Genomic DNA, 19186 nt, shown 5'->3' with positions numbered 1-19186 from the left:
ACAAGGAGACGGACAACCATTCACATTCATACCTAGGGGCAATGTACTAGTGTCCAATCAGCCTACCATCCATGTTTTTGTAATGTGGGAGCAAACTGGAGTTACCCATAGAAAACCCACACTGGCCCAGGGAGAACATGGAAACTTTGAACCCATATGTTTTTACAAGACTAATATTTTCATAACTACAAAAACTAGTCACTTGCACTATCTGGGTTTAAATCTTTCATTAGAATAATATTCATTCTTGAAAGCACAACAGATTGCAAAAGACAAAATAAGAAAAAGCACGACTCCAGCAGATGTTTTTTTCACATATATTATAATACAGATGCAAGTTGAAAGTTTGTATTTATTTTTCTTTTTTAAACAGCCTAGTATTTTACAAGAAATAGATAACTACTTGGGACTTTTGAACATTTCCTTAAAACAGGACATAAAGTAGGCACCGATCCTTGGGCTCAACTTTGCCATTTTTATCCACCAAAAACCAGCTTGATCAGGAGGTGGGTGGGGTGGGAGTATGGGATTGAGGGTATAATGTGTTAGACTGGAGGGGTGGATCCAAATTCAATAAATAAAAACAAAAAAGATGGATGCAATCTTTGTAACTTTTCCTGTCCAACACTTTACAAAGAGGCCAATTGATAATATAAATACCTCATTGATTGAATAGTCTCAGGTCAAATTGGTGAGTAAAAGACCAAGGCCTCAGAGGACTTCATTATTTTTTTAAAGATCCTATTAGCAGATAACTTCTGCTACTGGGTGAGGGTTTGATGGAAAGACGTGAAATACAGCATGGCAGCTGTGGTTAGAGTTGGGTGGGGGCTCGCTTCAAACCATCAGTGGTTGTTTGTGCCGCTCGGCTCCCTTAAAAATCCTCCACAGTCTCAATCTCTCCCATGTTCATTCTCTCGGACGATGCGTTAACAGAAAAACCTGAAAGTGGAGGAAGCAAAGGTAAAAATGAAGGTAGTGTTTTAGAAAATGAATCAAATGGTGCCCACCTAGAAGGCTTGGATCCGCACGGACCATCTTCTGCTTCTTTTTCTTCTTCCCTGAGGTAACAGCCTCAAAGCGCTGCTGCTGTTGTTGTTGATGTTGCTTCTGCTGACCACTTGTATGATTGGCTTGGTAGAGTGTTGATGATCCCGTTCCACCCCAAACAGAATCCTTAGTGAGAAGGAATATAACTGTATTCAAATTGCGTTTACTGGCATTATACAAAAAATAATAACTTTTCAAAGCTACAAAAAAATGAGTCAATACAGGGCAATGGTAAAACCAATGAAGGTCAAAATTGTAAAGGCCAAGTTACATCTCACTCACCTGCTGCTGTTTGAGGGCTTCCGGTGGGTTCTGCAGCGGCAGCGCTTTCTGCTGATTAGCGTTCCGTTTGGCACGGCGTTCCAAGAACTGCTTGGCAAAGTCCTTCGCCTCGGCCGTGTCCCCGAGGTAGGCCTTGACATAGTCATTCACCTCGTACGGTGAGTCTACTTCTTTCAGGAACGTTGCAAACGTGGGAACTGGAGCGGAAACAATTTAAGAGCTCAGACGTACAGTTCTGTAATCCATTCTGCACTTTTTTAACAGAACTATTTACCATCCAGATTGTTGGCGGTGTTGAGACTATGCAGAGTGTGCTCACACCACTGCATGAAGCTATCTTGTTGGCTTTTGTTGACTCCTTGGAACAATTTGAGCAACTTTTCTTCCTCCTCCAACTTCTTGTTTGCTCTCCCACTGGAATTAAAGATAACACAGTGTAAATGACTAGTTTGGTGTATACCTTTTAACTCCACTGTATGTGAAAACATTTTGGAAGACTGGATTTCCTACCTGAGATTGGCGTTGCCTTTGTTTTTCTGCGAATTTCCTTTCCTGGTTGGAGGAGGCTGCTGGACGGCCTCCTTAACAGCGTCATCCCAGAAACCCATATTGGAGTTGTGAGTGTCGCCCCAGATGCTGCTTGAGTCTGACACCCAGTTTGGGCAAGGGCTGGTGTTCACTGAACCCCAAACCGAGTTGCTAATGGATGCCTGCAATGAGACCGATACAGATACTCACTCGTTCACCCTTTATGCAGTAAGTGATTATATCTAGTTATTTCCTCTGGAATGCATATGATTAAGTCCCTTGTTCATGTCATAACTGTGCCGTTATCACAAGTGTTACATACAGTTCTGTTCTGCGGTCGGGTCGGCTGGGCAAAGATGGCATTCTGCGACTGCTGCTGTTGTTGCTGCTGTTGCTGCTGTTGTTGCTGCTGCTGCTGTTGCTGCTGCTGTTGCTGTGCTGTTTGCTCCTTCCTCTGTTTCATTTGTTGCGCCTCCTCTCTCTGAATCTCCAGAAGGGATTTGGTAGCAGGAGTCTGTTTGGCAGCATGTCCCCAACCCGACAGCTTGGCCTGGGCCTGCTGGGCTTGTTGGAAGGCCTGTTGCTGCTGCAGCTTCAGGAGCTCCTGCTGCTGGCGCTGCTGCTACATTGGGGTTGGTGGCAAACACACAATGTCAAAATGATAAAGAAACAAGAAGAAAAAAAAAACAGTCAAGTGGTGAACCTCTTCAAACGCCTGTCTTTCTCGCTCTTCTTCCAGTTTCTGAATCTCAGCCAGTGATAGAGTGTTCTGATTCTTGTTGCTAGTGTTAGAAGATTGATGACCCCACTTTGATGACAATGGAAGCTGGGAACACAAGTTAAAAAAAATCACTTCTTTGCTACTTAATGAGAAAGTCTCCAACAACAAAATATGCCACAGGTGTCATTGTGCTTCGCACTGTTACTTACAAATTTTGAATTCTCAAAACATCCATACCTTCATTTGTGCAAGCTGCTGCTGCTGTTGGAGTCTCTTAAGAGCCTCCTGTTGCTGCTGCCTCTGCCTTTGCAGCTCCTGTTGTCTCTGCGCCTCCTGCTCCCTCTTCTTCTGCTCTTCCTGCTGTTGCTGGGCCAGGGCAGTAGCCGCGGCAGCAACAGCCGCTGCGACCGCCGCAGCCTCCTCCTCTGCCCGCTTCTCCTCCTCACGCCTCTTTAGCGCTTCCAACTCCTCTTGTTTTCTACGCTCCTCTTCCTGTACAGGGCAGAATTAGCAGAAAAGGTCAAGTGCCCGCTAGCTTTCAATAATGGTAGTTCTGCAACAGTTGGATGGGCTTTCAAAAGTTTGTAGAAGCCGAGCGAGCGGAAGGCTTTACCTGTTTGCGAAGCAACTCCTCCCTTTTCTTCCTCTCCTCCTCCTCTCTTCTCCTCTCCTCTAGTCTTCGCAAAGCCTCCTCCTGCGCCAATCTCTCCTCCTCCTCCTTTTTTCTACGATGTGCCTCCTCCTGTTCGCGTTGTCGCCGGAGAGCTTCCTCCTACAGATTCACACCGGAGCACCAGTCAGTAATGATTTTGTATGCCACCTATCATTTGAAAAGAAAAGCTCAAACACTCAACCTGTTTTAGCCTGGCCAACTCCTCCTCCTCTAGCCGCTTACGCTCCTCCTCTTGACGAGCCCGCAGAGCCTCCTCCAGGCGCCTCCTCTCTTCTTCTTCTCTTTTGGCTCTCATTTCAGCTTCGCGCCTCTCCAGTTCCAACTGATGGATGAGATAAGAAAAGAACAAGTGTGGTTTAAAACTCCAATGGAAAAGATTCTACCCCATTTCGGACTCTCATTCTATTTAAGCATATGATAATAGTGTCTTTTTAGGCAGGCTATTAAAAAGTGCGATTTATAGTCCAAAAAATAAATAAGGTACATCAAATACCTTGGCAGCCTTTGATTTCTCTAATTGTTGCATTTGCTCAATAGTTGGAGCCTTTGCCATGGAGTCTATGGGCAAGTCCCACACACTGCTGCTATCCCATGCTGTGAGAAAGACAAAAAAGAAATGAAACCTACGAGTAGTAATTGATTTCCAATTTCAAATGAGGTTGACTTACTGCTTGATGTAACAGGCGGTATGTTTGGTGTGCAGGAAACCTGAGGGGAGGGGTTCTGCATTTCCCATACAGAACCCGTATCGGGTACCGAAAGAGAACGTGTAACGGGAGGTAGAAGGTTCTCTGATGTTCTGCAAAAGGAGAGAGAAACAACACTTGATTACGTCGGCGGAGAATAGGCTCTATTGATGGGAAAAGTTGGAAGTTGTATGGACCTTGTCTTGAGAGCTTGATATTGCTGTTGTAGTAAGTTGAGCTGCTGTTGATGTTGCTGCTGCTGTTGAATGGGAGCTGAGCTCAGTACTGCAGCCTTCTGCTGGGCCACAGCTTGAGCATACTGCTGCCTAAAAGGCCAAAACAAAGACATTTCATGATACACGAGTAATTATTTAAATTTGGTTTAGGTGTGTGTCAGTTTCTTCTTAATGGAGATACCTTAAGAGGTATTGATATTGAAGCTGCTGTAACTGATAAAGGTTAAGAGCAGTGAGCTCCTGCTGCCTCTTCAACCTTTCTTGATCGGCGTCACCCTGCATAAACATCACAGGACAAAAGACATACGTATATATTACGTATATATACGTGATATACGTAAAAAAAAATATCAACGTTTGTTGTGCATTTTGTAGTTTTTCCAATATCAACGTCAATATCTGACACCAGTTCTATATTCTGTACCATGTTAAAATTTGCACATTTGTGAGACTGCACCTGGAGAGGTGGAGGCGCAGGGCCCGGTGAGAAAGGAACTCTCCCCCAAATCTTCATCATCTCCCCCAAAGCCTGAAAGAGGTCATCGCAGCCTCTTTTAACCAAGAGAGACATGGTGAAGTAACCAGCCTGGAACCATTCTGCCATCTCCTGGTTGCTGAATGGTCCTGACAAGACAAGAATATGAGATCATGTTCAAAACAGGCTCAATCAGGTTCATGTACATCATCTTTACAATTTCCTCCATTTTTTTTACCCTGTATCTCCCCTTGGGGGTCTTTATAAAACCACTTGAGCGCAGCCTTGTGGGTTAGTGGCAATCCTGCAGGTTTGGACTTTTCTGAAGTTTTTGCTGCAAGTCTGTCATCATCTGTCACACTATCCTGAAGATAGGCCACCATCTTCTCTGCCTCCTGGACAAAAATGGCTTGTTATACCTAAAACTGGCCACTAATTAATAGCTCTTTCAGTGCTATTGACATAGATAGATGACCAATCAATTTCCACTACAGCCAATAATTTAACTTACCTGCTCAAAGTGCTGCAACCCCTCATCTTCATCTGCATCATGTGACATGACAGCAGAGCTGCCAATTGGGGCTAACACATTTGAAGAAAAGGACAGGGGATTGTTCATTGCCAGGGGGATGTCCATTGGCTGCTGTATGGTTGATAATGGCGTGCGAGCTTCTGTGAGGAACAGAAATGCAGTGGTTCTCTCTTTGTGGGTGTGTTTTTTTTTTTAAAGCACCCCCAGGCAGGGGTGAAAAAAATCACCTATGTGGCTAGTGGCAACACGGGTCATGGGTAGTGACATGCTGTTGGACATGGAGCCATGTAGGACAACATTGCAGAGTTCGGGCGGTCGCTCGAGGGGTGGCTGCCTCTCATATTCCTCCAATCTGTTGGAATGGCTGGGTGACTCGGATTTGGGGGTTCCATGTGCCTCTGGGATGGGGGGAGCAGCAGGTGATGGAATGGAGGGCGCCTCCTCCGACATTCTGCTTACCCCCGAGAATACTAAGAGCACAGAAAAATGACATTTCATAAGTATGAGCGTGAACACTGCACACATTTGTTATCCATCGTGCTGTAATTGATGACAAACAAAAAAGGGGGAAAAAAAGTCTCAGTCATGGTGCACTGGGCACAGTGATGGATAGGCTTTTAAGCAGCTTTCTCTTGCTTGGTTGATTTTGTGGGCCACTGGCTTTTTGTCTGTGGGTTTCACTAAATCGCTTTCACTTTCCTTTTGCCTTAGCTCAAATAACAGATTGTCTTGCAGGAATTCCCACTGAAAATGCCAAGACATTCTGAATGTGGGTTGTATGGAGCGCAACAATGATGCAGCCTAAATTGTAAAGCGTCCAACCTTTTTGGTCAGAATCTTGCTTGGCCTCTGTTTCTGTCTCTTTGGTCTCCTTGGGCTGACTGTCTTCTTCCTCTAGCGCCTCTTCACACTCTTCCAAGGGCTTAAAATGCAATTCTGCCTCTTCCAGGATGGGCTCTTTGGAAGCTTTCTGCTAAGGCAAAGGACGGTTACGCTCTCTTCGCTGAAGACTAAAATAATGACAACCGATTCTTTGAAATCTCCTAATCTTAAGGGATTGTATTTGCTTACCTTGTGTGAGAGAAAAGCCCCCGACGAATCAAAGGTGCCCGCCTCCTCGTCCGCGTCCTCCAAACACCACTCGGGCAGAGCGTCTCTATCGTCGTCCAGGCTGCCACTACCCGACCGCGGTCTTCTATAGCTGCGTTCGTCTTCTCGTGAGTCGAATTGTATGCGGCGCCGCTGCTCCGGATGCCACGCTGAACTCCGAGCACCATCTAATATGAAAAAAATAAAAATAAACAAAACACAATTTAGGTTTTCTTGAGTAAATGATCAACATTTGCTTCACTGATTAAAGCAATGACTGTAATATTTACGTTTTTAGATTACTGATCAGTATAGTGGTATAAATGATGTTGCATCTTTCAAAAACTGAAATACTTAATACCAATAAAAGCTTAAAAAATGATTTTATATTCAACCATGTAAACATAAACCACTTCATTTATCATATATCATCCTAATAAAATCCTCACCGTTCTGGTCATCACGAGAGGTACGCCAATTTTCACTCTCTGAGCGCGTGAAGTCGTGTTTTCGCGGTAAGCCCACCCCAGCATCCTCGTAATTATTTCGAACTGTGGAGATACAATGAGAAATTGGGGCAACTGGCTAGGGGTGTGATTTCTATTTCACTTTATCCACAATGGGACTGAATGAGCTTACCGTGGTTGACCTGAAAATGCCCAGAGGCAGCAGCATCTACATGCAGAAAGAAAAAAAGATAAGCAACTGTTTGCCCCCAATTTCACGAGGTATTATTTAAATTATTACAAGACTAACCAGGGTCTTTTCGACCTGGCTTTTCAAACCTCCTATCGCCCCTGTTGGGAAGAAAAAAGAAGAAAAAAACCATAGTAACTTGGAAAGTGTGTGATAACACACCAAAATGATTAATTATTAAACGGTACATGAAACTTTCCCTATTTGAATGGCTCCCTAAAGCTGGGTCCAAACTTGAAAAAAACAAAAACAAATGGATGTTTCAGTACCTTTCCTCCCAGCTCTGGGAGCGATGCATTTCCCTGCCCCCACGGCCAAAACCTTCCACATCATCAAAACTTCTTTGATAAAAGCCACCGCCATCGCCTCTTCCTCGGCCTGAAAACAACAATAAACGCAGATTGAGGCACAAGTTTTACTTCATTGGCTACCTACTGGTCTCCAGCACCCCCGGCGACCCATGTTCAGAAAATAAATGAATGAATAAATGACTGTCGCCCACCCATCCCAGTTAAAAATAATGTGGAAGGGCTCACAATGATAATTCACTGCAGCAGTAAAAACCCTGTTTCAATACCATTGACAGCAATAAATGTCCAATTCATTTTAACCAAAAGAGGCTTGCAACGAATGATTGCCTCAAAGGCATTTCAACTATTCGCAGTTGGTGCACCCGCAACATTAAATTACAGCAGCAACCATAAAATTAGAAAGGAAATAAGAACGTGCATACCTCTACCCCTGGAGGTACTTCTGCCCCGAGGAGCCCCCACTACCGGACCTCCACCGCTCCCCCGCCCATTCACCCGACGGACAGCTACACTGTTTACAGACATGGAGAAATTTCTCTGCAAACACAAAGCAAGGGATACAATTGTTGAACTTTTTTTTTAATGCTTAAACATCTTCTAAAAGAGAATTCTAGAAAATAAACAGAATATTGTATATACCGTTTCTTTAACTTGTTACATTAAAGTAAATGGAAACAAGTCCATAATGTGGATGGGAATATTTGCTAATATAATAGGTGGGATGGAATTGAAAATGGCATGACATCAAGTGAAATTTTAAAAATGGGTGAGTTTGCGGAAATAATGACACTTTTTTTCTTGAGAAAAGTCAGGCAGTTTTACCTGTTCTTCCTCTGTAAAAGAAACAAGTGCTAGAGGCAGCAAAGGATCTTCTTGCAATATGGGCAGGAACTCCTTATCATGCAAATCTATAGGGATCTAGCAGAAGATAAAGATCAACAGAGAAGACTTGAGTAAAACCCCAATTTATCAATTCATGTTATTTTTTTTGATGGGTGCATTTGGATGCACATGTATCACTGTATTCAAAATGTATGAATTACTTAGGATCTACTACCTTGATGTCTTTTACATAAAGTGCTAACATTTCTTCTCTTCCATAACGATAGTCTGCAAGCTTGTACTTTGGCAATACGGGAGAGAGAGGTGGTGAGGCCATGGTGCTACTGCTATTTCCACCTCCACCAATACCGCCACTTCCACCTCCAGACAGGGCACGGAGCCTATATGGAGCAAAAAGGTTAGTCAACGACTGAATGGAAAGCTGGGAGGAGGTTACATGTCTGGACATGAAATAAAGGGAAGCACGAGTAGCGAGCAACGGCTATTGTTTGAAAAACAAGAAATAAATCACTGGTATTAATCATGAGGATGTAAATTTACCATTCTGGTCCAAAGTTAAGTGTCTGGGTCTCAGCCATTTTTCTTGAATGTCTAGAAAAGCACAAGAAACATGAGAAAATTAATCAACCAGACGTCATGTACCAATTCTCCATGTTTGGAAAAAAACAGTAAGAAAACAAAAACAAAACAAGTTTATATTCTCTCGATCAACCAATTTTATGGTAAGCAATGTCCCAGCCCCCCACTATAGGGCCCATCCCACTGACACACACACACACACAAGTGTACAATTTCAATGTGCTAAAGCTATTTTAGCCATCAGAGTGAGGGTGACTACATCAGACACTTGTAATTGACATGGGAAGTAGTTGTAACTTATGGTACGAACAGGAAAGTACGAGGCATGTTGTTATCTAGGAAATTGGGACATAACTTGCCACATTGACATCGAGTTGCTATTAAAGTACCCACAAATTGTAAGAGAGCGACAGTTTACTCAATCCCACTCACTACATGAAAACACAGGATAGACCACGAGTAATTGGCTAGTCAATGCAATAATTTCCAAAGAAGGTGAGAAATGTCGCAGATAAATGAAGTCAGCAGAGCGACAAATTATTTGGACACGCATCCAGTCGCGTTGTAATAACATATAAGGAAACACTCACTACACCGTGAATGGCCGCTCAGCAAGCAGAGTTGTTTGGACCATAAAATCCACCAACAGTGACACGTTTAGGGAAACTGCCAAGCAGAAGAATGGGGGGTATATTCGCGCATAAACAGTCAACCCGAGTTGTACTAAAAAGGCACACGGAACATTTCTGTAGTGTAAATGACAACCACGTTGACATGACTTCATTTGCGATAGATTCAATTTTATTACGGTACCATATCGCGATAATGCCACTCGAGATAGTAAAAACGCGTGTAAAAACATTGAAGATGGGCTTTCTTAAAATGCGTAATGGTAAATTAGTTCGATGACGACGAGGCTAGTTGGAGGTTTTTGGAAGACACTTTGATGCTACACCAGAGCTAACCCGATCGTTAGCCACTATGCTGCTAAAAAAAAAAAAAGCTAACTGCAGTTGACCAAGTGTACAGCGTTGAATCTCAGCGAGTGGACTCCAAGCAGCCGAACTAAGACATTGTGACACCCACACACGTTAGCACGCGCTCCCCCATCTAGACACATTCTCTTACGACAATTATACAGACAATAATAATCGCGGCATTGACCCTATGGCACAAGTTAATCCCACAATCCTGCAATGCTAACAGGTTAGCTCACTAGCTTTTTGGGGGGGACAGAGGCCTCTCGGAGTAAGCACGGACGAGGCTTCGTAACAGTTCCCACAAAAACAGCCCAGATCGTCTCGATGTGAGACTTGCGACGTGGCACTTTTAGCCGTTTCTTGCTTGTAGGGCGTTTAACTTTGGCTGTCTTACCTCTGCTTGATGTGACAGCGCAAGGTTTTGAATTCGAGTACTAATGTGTGTATGTGTGTGTGTATCTCTCTCTCTCTCTCACCCCCTCCCTCGCTCCCTATTCCACTCGCTCACCCCTCCCCTCCCTCTCTTTCACAAGATGGCTGCGCAAAGTAAAGTCACATGACCGCAGATAGAATCCATACATGGCAAATTGCTGTTATTTCCCACAGAAATTCTAGACAGGACCCGGCGCTACTGCAATCTGATTGGCTTCTGCAGCCACCCAGCAATTCTATGATTGGCGTCTATATCCAAAGCGAAAAAGCAAAAATACTACTACTTTAACTGTTGTTGTAGATATCACAATAAATAACTAGATTTCTGACCCGCTCAGTTTCACCAATAGAGACGTGCGTCGTCAGGTGTTTGTCATTTTGTGTCGGGGACGTTGGCTATTTTCGTAAACTTTATAAATGCAGTAAATTGCTTGCCATTGACAATGGCAGACGTCCGATTAATTTAAACTGCTATCAGTCTTTTGCAGTCAAAATGAATTGGACGTCTAGTGTCGTCAATGGCAGCCAATAGTTTAAACTGGGGACTTGAATCAATCATTTACGCCATCTACTCCGCAATCTAGCCTTTAATTCTTGATATCTGTTACTTCATCAATATGCTTATGGCACGTCATGCTTAGATACAACAGCCAATAATATTGCAACCGGGCGTGTCTAGCCGACAAAAAGTGTCTAATGAAGCTGATATTGTCTACGGAGTAGGCAATAGTAGGAACGAGCTTGCATAAATAAAGAATGTTTTTTTTTTAATGTATTTATCTCAACTACCAGAACCTTCAATATTTTTTAAAAGCATATCGCCGTGCTACTCACGTCTGGCTCGTTGGTCTAGGGGTATGATTCTCGCTTAGGGTGCGAGAGGTCCCGGGTTCAAATCCCGGACGAGCCCACATTTTGTACCACCACCAGACAAAAGGAGCGTTGAATTCTAACAATTTCCATTGATTTCCACTTTACATTAATAATCGTTTTGGTGCATACGTTATTCCCTCTTCAATTGCGTCAAACGCAGGAATAGTTGTCAAAACAAAATAAGCACAATTACAAATGTTTGAAAAATACGTGTAAATTGAATGCGCAGTCTGTAACTTTGAATAGTAATTCTATATACTATATGTAGTATGTTAATTTACTTATCGTCTTGAACAAAATTACTGACCCCGACGTGATTTGAACACGCAACCTTCTGATCTGGAGTCAGACGCGCTACCGTTGCGCCACGAGGTCTTGATCAACAACCGAAAATCCTTTGACTTAATACAATCACACTTTATTGATATATTCTGTTAACCTTTTGGAGCTATCAGATTTTTATAGGATAATCCACATATAATTTGCTTTAATCTTGAGTTCCAAAATTTAATCAGGATTCCTTTGCACACGGATTAGGTTCATGTTGCAAATGCAATTTAACTTTCACTGAGGGTCCGTAGACATTGCAGTCTGTAAAGATTTTAATGGCAGAAAGAGAAACTTGAGCAAAAACATTAAAATAGTCCAGAATACAAGTAAAAATACTGGAAAAGATTGACTGCGTTGGCCGGGAATCGAACCCGGATCAACTGCTTGGAAGGCAGCTATGCTGACCATTATACCACCAACGCCACTGACAATTCTCCGTTCAAATGCTAATTTAAAGAAACAACAACCGGACACCAAGCTGCTACAATGTTTCTATTTTTTTGTATTTGTGGACGAAATAGTGAATATTTATTTAAATGTCACTAAATAAGAATTCTATATTGACTTTCAATCAAGATCTGTAAATGTAATGTAAATAAATTGTACATCAATTGTGGTCCATGGCATCTGATGAGTTGAGATCCTTTAAATACTATTTTCTGCCAAATAAAAACAGAAATGGTAAGGTTCCACCATAGCTGTTTCACACAAAGAACCTTTATTTCCAATAGTTCTTCACTACATCCTGTCCTAATCCCATTGTGTTCTTTTCTTAGAATTTAAAGGAAATGGTACTCTGTGTTTTGTGGCCCAGTAGTGAGCAAGTGAGATGGTGTGAGGAATCAAACAGAAAGACAGGAAGAAACAGATTGTCTTCAAAAAACAACAACACGGACATTGTGTGAACTTTCAACTTTTCCACTCATGACTTAGTTTGTGTGTGGGCATGCTTGCAAGCATTTATACAATTGAGGGCCAATCCTTATAAACTGGATGGACCTCAATGACTATCACCAAACATGGTCAGTTTAATCTCTTCATCACAACTATTCCTTCCATCTTTTGCAATCTTTTTTCATGCAAATTCAAACATACTTGAATTCATTCCCTCGAAGGCCATGCAAATAACCGCACAGCCACACGATCTGCCTCGCTGAATCCTCTTCCAAACATGCAAAATATTCAAACTACTACATGCAAAATATGATTGTTCTTGCTATGCGCTACCATGATGCAATGTGAGAAATGTGAACAATGTCATCACTTCAGATCCAATGGTTAGCGCAACCTTAATTAAGAGATATAATGTATTATTAATTATCAAGGCAATTAATTATTAATATTAGGCCCAGTGGAAGAGTGGTTGGCGTGTCAGCCTCATAGTTCTGTGTTTGATCTCAGGTCATGACCCCTGACCTTGCTGTGGGGTGTTTCCACGTTCTCACTGGGCTTGTGTGGGTTTTCTCCAGGTACTCTGGTTTCCTCCCAAATTCCCTAAATCATCCATACTGAAATCAGTTTTGGATACCACACTCAAAGATTTGTGTAAACACAGCTGTCAGGCCTAACTCAACAGAAAACTGTGCAAGCAATTGTTACAACATAGTATACAATATATTTATAATAAACTTGCTACCTTCCACGATACACCCAAAGAAAAACCACTGACCCACTTTTGTCATCGGACCAACCAATAGTAAAGAGACAACAACCAGATTGCCACAAATTTGTGCAAATGTACTTGGAACCGTCTATGTTGACAATATAGAACTACATCGTTGTTTTTAAAAACGTATACATTTAAAAGACTCATTTACAGTAACGAATGAGCGGGTAACTAAATATTCAAAAACACATAACGTAATCCCAGAGTACATTGCTCCACTGTCTGCATTACCTAATCCCACAAAGCACCGCGGGGGGCGGGGACACGTCCTGTTGTCGGAGCAACCCCCATGTCAGTAGCTAGACCCCGCCCAACGAATCCCCTACGGCCAATAGGAACCCTCCGAAATGACATCATTGTTATTTTCAGGAGAGCTGCAGCTCAGAGGTGGATAAAGTTCGTCTCCACGTTGGAACTGATAGAAAATAGTATCCCAAATCAGGCACTATTTTACCTGTTTGAGGGAAAGGATCGACCTAAAGAGAATATTCTATCGGACATTTCCTTCCGGGTGGTGGTAAAACGACGCCTTTTAATCGATGCTCGCGCCGTCAGCGAGCGAAAAGTTTTCTCGGGACGGCAAGTTGTCAAGCGATTCCAACTTCAACAAAAGGCGGACTGCGTCACAGGGCCGAAGCAGGAAAGTCGTATGTAAACAGTGGACTTGTTTTTCCAAAGTGAGAAGGCCTCTCCTCGAGTGACTCAAACTTCATGTCCGGGAAAATGGAAGCAACGTTCTACGACGACGCCGTGAGCGCGTCCAACCCTCACCACGACGGGGCGAGGGTATACGGCTTCAACACGAAAGCCCTCAAACAGTCAATGACGCTCAATCTCAACGACCCCCGGAACTTCAAACCCCACCTAGGTTCTAAAGCCTTGGACATTCTCACGTCCCCCGATGTGGGTCTGCTAAAGCTGGCCTCCCCGGAGCTGGAGCGCTTAATCATCCAGTCGTGCACGGGCCTGACGACCCCCACCCCGACCCAATTCGTCTGTTCCAAGAACATCACCGACGAGCAGGAGGGTTTCGCCGAAGGCTTCGCCAAGGCTCTGGCCGACCTCCACTACCACCAGATGAGCAGCGCCCCCCCTCCCGAGGCGCCGCAGAGTACGGGGGCGACATCCGGCTCCTCTTCATCTGACACCGGCGAGAATCCGTACAGCTGCACGGTGCGTCCGGAGCCTCCGGAGTACACCAACTTGAGCAATTTTAACCGATCCGGTTCCACCAACACCGGACCCCCGCCCTCCTGTTACCCGGCACCCCCACCGGTTCCCCACGTGGACCACCAAGGGCATCACCCTAGGCTGCGTTCCCTAAAAGAAGAGCCGCAGACAGTGCCCGAGATGCCCGGGGAGACGCCACCGCTCTCCCCCATCGACATGGAGAACCAGGAGCGGATCAAGGCCGAGCGGAAACGCATGAGGAACCGGGTGGCCGCCTCCAAGTGCCGGAAACGGAAGCTGGAGCGGATATCTCGTCTGGAGGACAGAGTGAAGAACCTCAAGAGCCAGCATACGGAGTTGGTGTCGTCTGCCAACGTCCTGCGGGACGAGCTGGCTCTGCTCAAGCAAAAGGTCATGGACCATGTCAACAGCGGCTGTCAGCTCATCTTGACACAACAGCTCCAGGCTTTCTAGACTCCTGGTGGGGGTGCATGATGGGACATGTCTTGGGGGACCAAATAACTCCGAGCGGCCGGAAATCGAAATGATCGTCAGCTCAGGCACTTTCTACATACTTCCAACTTTTCTGCAGACACTCGACATTGCTCGGTTTTAGTGTGGGAGGATATGATGCAGACAAATGATGACGTCAAAATTGTTACACGTGGGGTTCTCTTACTCTTTTGAAATTCTCCATCCGATACTGACTTGGAGCATCGGCAGACCCTTTACGCCGTCACTATGATGTCAAACAAGCTGCAATAAATAACACATTGTTAGATGCACTTGTACAGAAACACTAACATTGTCCAACTTCTACACACTCAGGTGTGATGCGTTTACTGACTTTAACCTGCCTTACTTACTCGTATTTCTCACATCGATGCAACTTTTGGGATGCAGGTCAGGCGCAACTCATGTTGGGCGTGAAATATTTGTACGCTGTTTTTTGAGCACTTCACCATTGTACATATGACTAAATAAAATGTTGGTCTCAAAACTTTTGTGCATTCTTATCCCTTAGTAGGGCAATTGACCCTTTAGTCATTATAAAAAAACATAGACTTGTCATTTACATATGTGAACACCACATTTTGGGTCATGTTGGCCACAATATTAACTTATAGTTTTGTACAAGTGACCCAAAATCTGATATCCCCCACATGTTAACTTGATACATTAATGAAGCGAGTGCGTGGGAGTGCAGAAACACAGTCATTTCCAGTACGTCGTGGTTCGTCAGTCTTGAAAGGCTACACAAGCTCTTATTGGCTGTCTGTGTACCGGAAGAGAGGGGTGACTCCCCATATTCGGTAATAGGCCCTTCCATAGAGGGATGTCTCGTGAGTCACTGTCTCGTTTATAAGTGATGCACACCAAACCCACTCTCATTAATTTCATAAAACAAACCATTTCATTGCCAAAATGTTTTATTCCCTGGGTGTAAAAATATAAACTAATTTGCACAGAAGAGGCTGCCAAAAGGTTTTCAGAAAAGTAAACATGTATTAAGAGATGAAAAAGAAAGCAGCACAGTATGGCCTCATTGTGGATTTATACACCCACACACACTTTTTTAGACTGCAAGGTCTTGGGATTGTTTGAGTTAATTTATGTTGGCAAGTGAATGTGTCACACTATATTTAACTTTGCCAATTTTGGCCACATATATATTTATCCCCATAAACCTATACCTATATATGTGTTTTGTTCAAGTAAAATTTCCAGATTTTATACCTCTTCCATCAAATTTGAAGTAATTCTCATGAATAATACAAAAGTATTCTTTGCTGATTTGACACCAGTTTTTTAAAAGAATAGGTAAACCTAATTTATGTAGTATCGCCTTTTTTCATGTTTTACAAAATAGTTAGCCTTGATTGAATGTCTTACAAGAACAACTAGATTTAGTTAACATTAGTGTGGAATTGCAACCCCGTAACTGCAATTACACAGTACCAAGTATTGAAAACTCAAACTAATTGTAAAAAAACTAAACTAAAATAGCCATTGATCTATAAACTCAGCAAATCAGTTTTATATGTGTTACTGATTATTAAAAAATATATAGCAGAAAGTTGAAGTTTTATTTTTAGGCACAAAAAATCTCCTTTTCAGAAGTGGCTCACTAAAGACCCCAAACAAAAGTTTCATTTTATCTACTGATTAATACCTTTCATAATAAATCTCTGTAAAAAGAGTCAGGAACATTATTCCTTCTCGGAAGGAGCATTAGAGATTGGTGCTAACTTCTTGAAAGCTAACACGTCACTGAAACTTAACCCTCACCGTGGAGGATTATACACAGTCACGTGACCACCAACAAATACTTTTGTTTCATCTTGATCCTCTTTCTGTGAAACAACTGGTTATTTCCCCATACATGAGCCAGCATTTCGACATTTATATATTGTGCTGCTTTCAACTGATCAGCACACTGTCTTTGCTCGCAAATCTCTGCCGATGTACATGGTCCTGCTCTAGTTCTTCATGACTGGGGTGCCACAGTCGCGCTAAAATGCGCTCCATGTTGAGCGCGTACATGGTGTGAGAGGGCATCACTCCATGATGAACCTGCAGCACAAAATAATGGCAGAAAACATAAACATCTCCGGATTTTGACCATCTGCCAAGTACCTTCATCTAAAAAAAACTTAATTCATGCCAAACTATGCTAATGAGTCTGACCTGTAGAGCCTCCAGGAGGTCAAACATGGTGACAGGCGGTAGGGCTGTGTGAAGACTGTGAGTAGAGCAAGCTAGCAAGTGAACAGCTTGCTGTTCAGCCTCATCTGGGGAGATTTGAGGGGGTGGGCCAGGAGGGAGTGAAGCACTTGGAAGGGGGCTGAAGGAAGGAAAACAAAAGTATCTCATGAAGTAAATGCAAGCCTGATTATATCAAGCCACTTTTAACTTGTTTTCTGCCACTGATCTGATAGTCTAATCCATTTGAACTGGGAGTCTGGCTGCCGTGACTCCACACTTGCCCAGTTTAAAATGGGCCGGACATCTATCGTCATCAATGGCAGCTAATAAGATAAACACATTGGCTCTTAGCGCCTACCATTCAGAGACGCTGTGATATGCTGCAAGGCTGTTTTTCAGGTAAGGCTGTGGAGTGACATCACTGCCGAAAGCGTAAGGAAAATGGCCATCCCGTAAGCGGTATGCTTTCCTTCGGGAAATCACAGCAGTCAAAACGTCTTTCAAATGGTGCTGGAAGAGAGCAAATGTGAAAATGTGGTTTCTGTCCTTCATTTCTTCAGAGTCTAACCCTGTTACATTGTCAAAGCAATGAAACATTGTAATAACTACCAATATAATCAAACGGGTAATTGATACAAAAACTCATGCAAAAATGTTCCGGTCTTCCCTTCCAACTTACCTCCACAGCGAAGGTCATTAGACTAACCACTTCTTCTGTGATATTATCCAGGCCCAACTCGAACGCCGTCACCATCATACGAGCCTCCAGTTGACCCCGAGTGGGCAAAAGCAAAGTGTGAGCGCTGAGTCGGAGCTCCTCATCCTCACCAACTGCGTCACGTGGGCTAAATGGCTGTGCGGCGCTCAGGGGATTCTGAGGCTGAAAGCGATGCTGAGGAATCAAATAGAAGGTACACAAGTAAACCAATGCTCAATGCTGGTGACCTGAAACGACTCATAAATTCTGTACTTACATCAAATTTTTGTCTAGAGGAACATTTCTTCTTTCCTTTAGGTTTGCCTGGCTTTAAAGCAGATCCACCTTGCCATTGCAATTGTCCAGGGCCCTCTAAAAAGGACAGAAAATCAATCTTCGTGCCAAAAATACAATAAAACATGATATGTTGCCACACAGTGACCAATTAAAAGCCCACCATTAAAATAATTAACATTGCAAATGCAATTCAATTAAAAAATACACAGTACATTTCAAATAGGGACCACTGGCATCTTAGCCATAAGCAATCATGTGCATGAAACAGCTTAAGATGCTGGAAAATTGACTATCATAATTTAGTCATAAAATTATATGGATTTATTGGACATATATATTATATTTAAAGATTATATATACTAACCAGGAGTTGAGACAATAATCTGGCAGCGTGTCAGGATTGCCAGGAGGAAATCATTGTGAACATGGACTGTACAGAATGGAGGAGGTTGTGCAAAAATTGAAAAATTGTTTTCACTTAGGGAAAAAACGGCATATTTAAATAACAATAATGTACATACCATTTTCCTGTGCCAGCAGACGTCGTGCTTCAGTATCAAACTCTTCCTTGCTTATTTTCTGTTTGAACCACAGTTTCAGGTTTGCCCAGTAACTGCATAGACAAAGAACAATTGACATAAATAATACAATCATAACCTAAGTTTTGATGGCACTTTAACTCATTAGCTTTATTCGCAGTCCCAGTTAAACTAGACTAGACATCTATCACCATCAATGGCACTGAAGCGCGACCAATCGTTACTCGCCTTCCCAGTTCAAATAAATAGGCTATTGTCGTCAATGGCATCTTATGAGTAAATCAAAGGTAACATAGCCAATCTGAACTGTTTGCAGTGGAACACCAATGTGTAGGAACAATTAAGTGGCTTTACCGAAAGCTACACAGTGAGAGTTATCGAATTAACCCCAGGAAAATATCAAGAGACTTCAAGAAGCGTAAGCTATCCAACACACTGGCACCTAGTTGCGAGTGTAAACCTGCTAATTTAAACTAGGGCTAATCCATGATAAATGATCAAAAACATTGGACTAAACCCCACTTTACCAGATAGTAGCAATCCACTTACTGTTTCACATTTTCACCAATTGCATCAGTTAAATTCTTCTTAGCGATTTCAAGCTCACTAGCATGAGATGCCATAGCGTTCATTGACACAAGTAATACGTCATTACTCAGCGACTATTTTTATTTGTATTGGACAATTGTATTGGATCTCAGCGCTAGAGACTTGATGATTACTAATAAATCACACTTTGACTTGTATCTTTTGATTGCACAATGCGTTGGTGATTATCATTAGGTTCACATTTAG

At 42.9% G+C, this 19186-nt stretch overlaps 3 protein-coding genes and 3 non-coding genes across 9 annotated transcripts; 2 read left to right on the top strand and 4 right to left on the bottom strand.

The window, feature by feature from the left end:
* Positions 1-334: 334 nt before the first annotated feature.
* Positions 335-10173, bottom strand: gigyf2 (GRB10 interacting GYF protein 2). Of its 4 annotated transcripts, none has more exons than XM_077723523.1 (29): positions 10076-10173; positions 8663-8713; positions 8337-8502; positions 8102-8197; positions 7702-7816; positions 7238-7346; positions 7029-7069; positions 6912-6947; positions 6722-6823; positions 6255-6460; positions 6006-6156; positions 5411-5653; positions 5163-5323; positions 4890-5046; positions 4634-4800; positions 4358-4452; positions 4138-4266; positions 3923-4053; positions 3748-3848; positions 3436-3576; positions 3195-3353; positions 2819-3073; positions 2564-2686; positions 2183-2482; positions 1843-2042; positions 1607-1746; positions 1333-1529; positions 1011-1176; positions 335-942 (listed from the first exon to the last, which is right to left on the bottom strand). In XM_077723523.1, the coding sequence occupies exons 2-29, from the start codon at positions 8698-8700 to the stop codon at positions 875-877; spliced, it is 3993 nt and encodes a 1330-aa protein (XP_077579649.1). In that variant the 5' UTR covers positions 8701-8713; positions 10076-10173; the 3' UTR covers positions 335-874. The 4 variants fall into 4 exon arrangements, with proteins under 4 accessions (XP_077579649.1, XP_077579652.1, XP_077579651.1 ...); XM_077723526.1 differs by having other exon boundaries at positions 2183-2479; XM_077723525.1 differs by having other exon boundaries at positions 5163-5320.
* A 778-nt stretch (positions 10174-10951) lies between these two features.
* Positions 10952-11023, top strand: trnap-agg (transfer RNA proline (anticodon AGG)). Its single transcript has one exon. It is a non-coding gene; the product is annotated as a tRNA-Pro (tRNA).
* A 266-nt stretch (positions 11024-11289) lies between these two features.
* Positions 11290-11361, bottom strand: trnaw-cca (transfer RNA tryptophan (anticodon CCA)). The gene has a single exon. It is a non-coding gene; the product is annotated as a tRNA-Trp (tRNA).
* Positions 11362-11666: 305 nt separating this feature from the next.
* trnag-ucc (transfer RNA glycine (anticodon UCC)) lies at positions 11667-11738 on the bottom strand. The gene has a single exon. It is a non-coding gene; the product is annotated as a tRNA-Gly (tRNA).
* A 1585-nt stretch (positions 11739-13323) lies between these two features.
* On the top strand, positions 13324-15152 carry LOC144202025 (transcription factor Jun-like). The gene has a single exon (XM_077724948.1). It carries the CDS (start codon positions 13694-13696, stop codon positions 14624-14626), a length of 933 nt encoding a protein of 310 aa, XP_077581074.1. The 5' UTR covers positions 13324-13693; the 3' UTR covers positions 14627-15152.
* Positions 15153-16220: 1068 nt separating this feature from the next.
* Positions 16221-19118, bottom strand: tada1 (transcriptional adaptor 1). The gene is made up of 8 exons (XM_077724426.1): positions 18941-19118; positions 18374-18465; positions 18217-18282; positions 17833-17927; positions 17538-17750; positions 17217-17368; positions 16841-16997; positions 16221-16726 (listed from the first exon to the last, which is right to left on the bottom strand). Exons 1-8 carry the CDS (start codon positions 19021-19023, stop codon positions 16574-16576), a joined length of 1011 nt encoding a protein of 336 aa, XP_077580552.1. The 5' UTR covers positions 19024-19118; the 3' UTR covers positions 16221-16573.
* Positions 19119-19186: the final 68 nt, after the last annotated feature.

The sequence above is a fragment of the Stigmatopora nigra genome, chromosome 9 (genome assembly GCF_051989575.1).
Source record: "Stigmatopora nigra isolate UIUO_SnigA chromosome 9, RoL_Snig_1.1, whole genome shotgun sequence".
NCBI lineage: Eukaryota > Metazoa > Chordata > Actinopteri > Syngnathiformes > Syngnathidae > Stigmatopora > Stigmatopora nigra.
The sequence above is the reverse complement of the archived record's forward strand: the minus strand, read 5'-3'. Positions and strand labels throughout refer to the sequence as shown.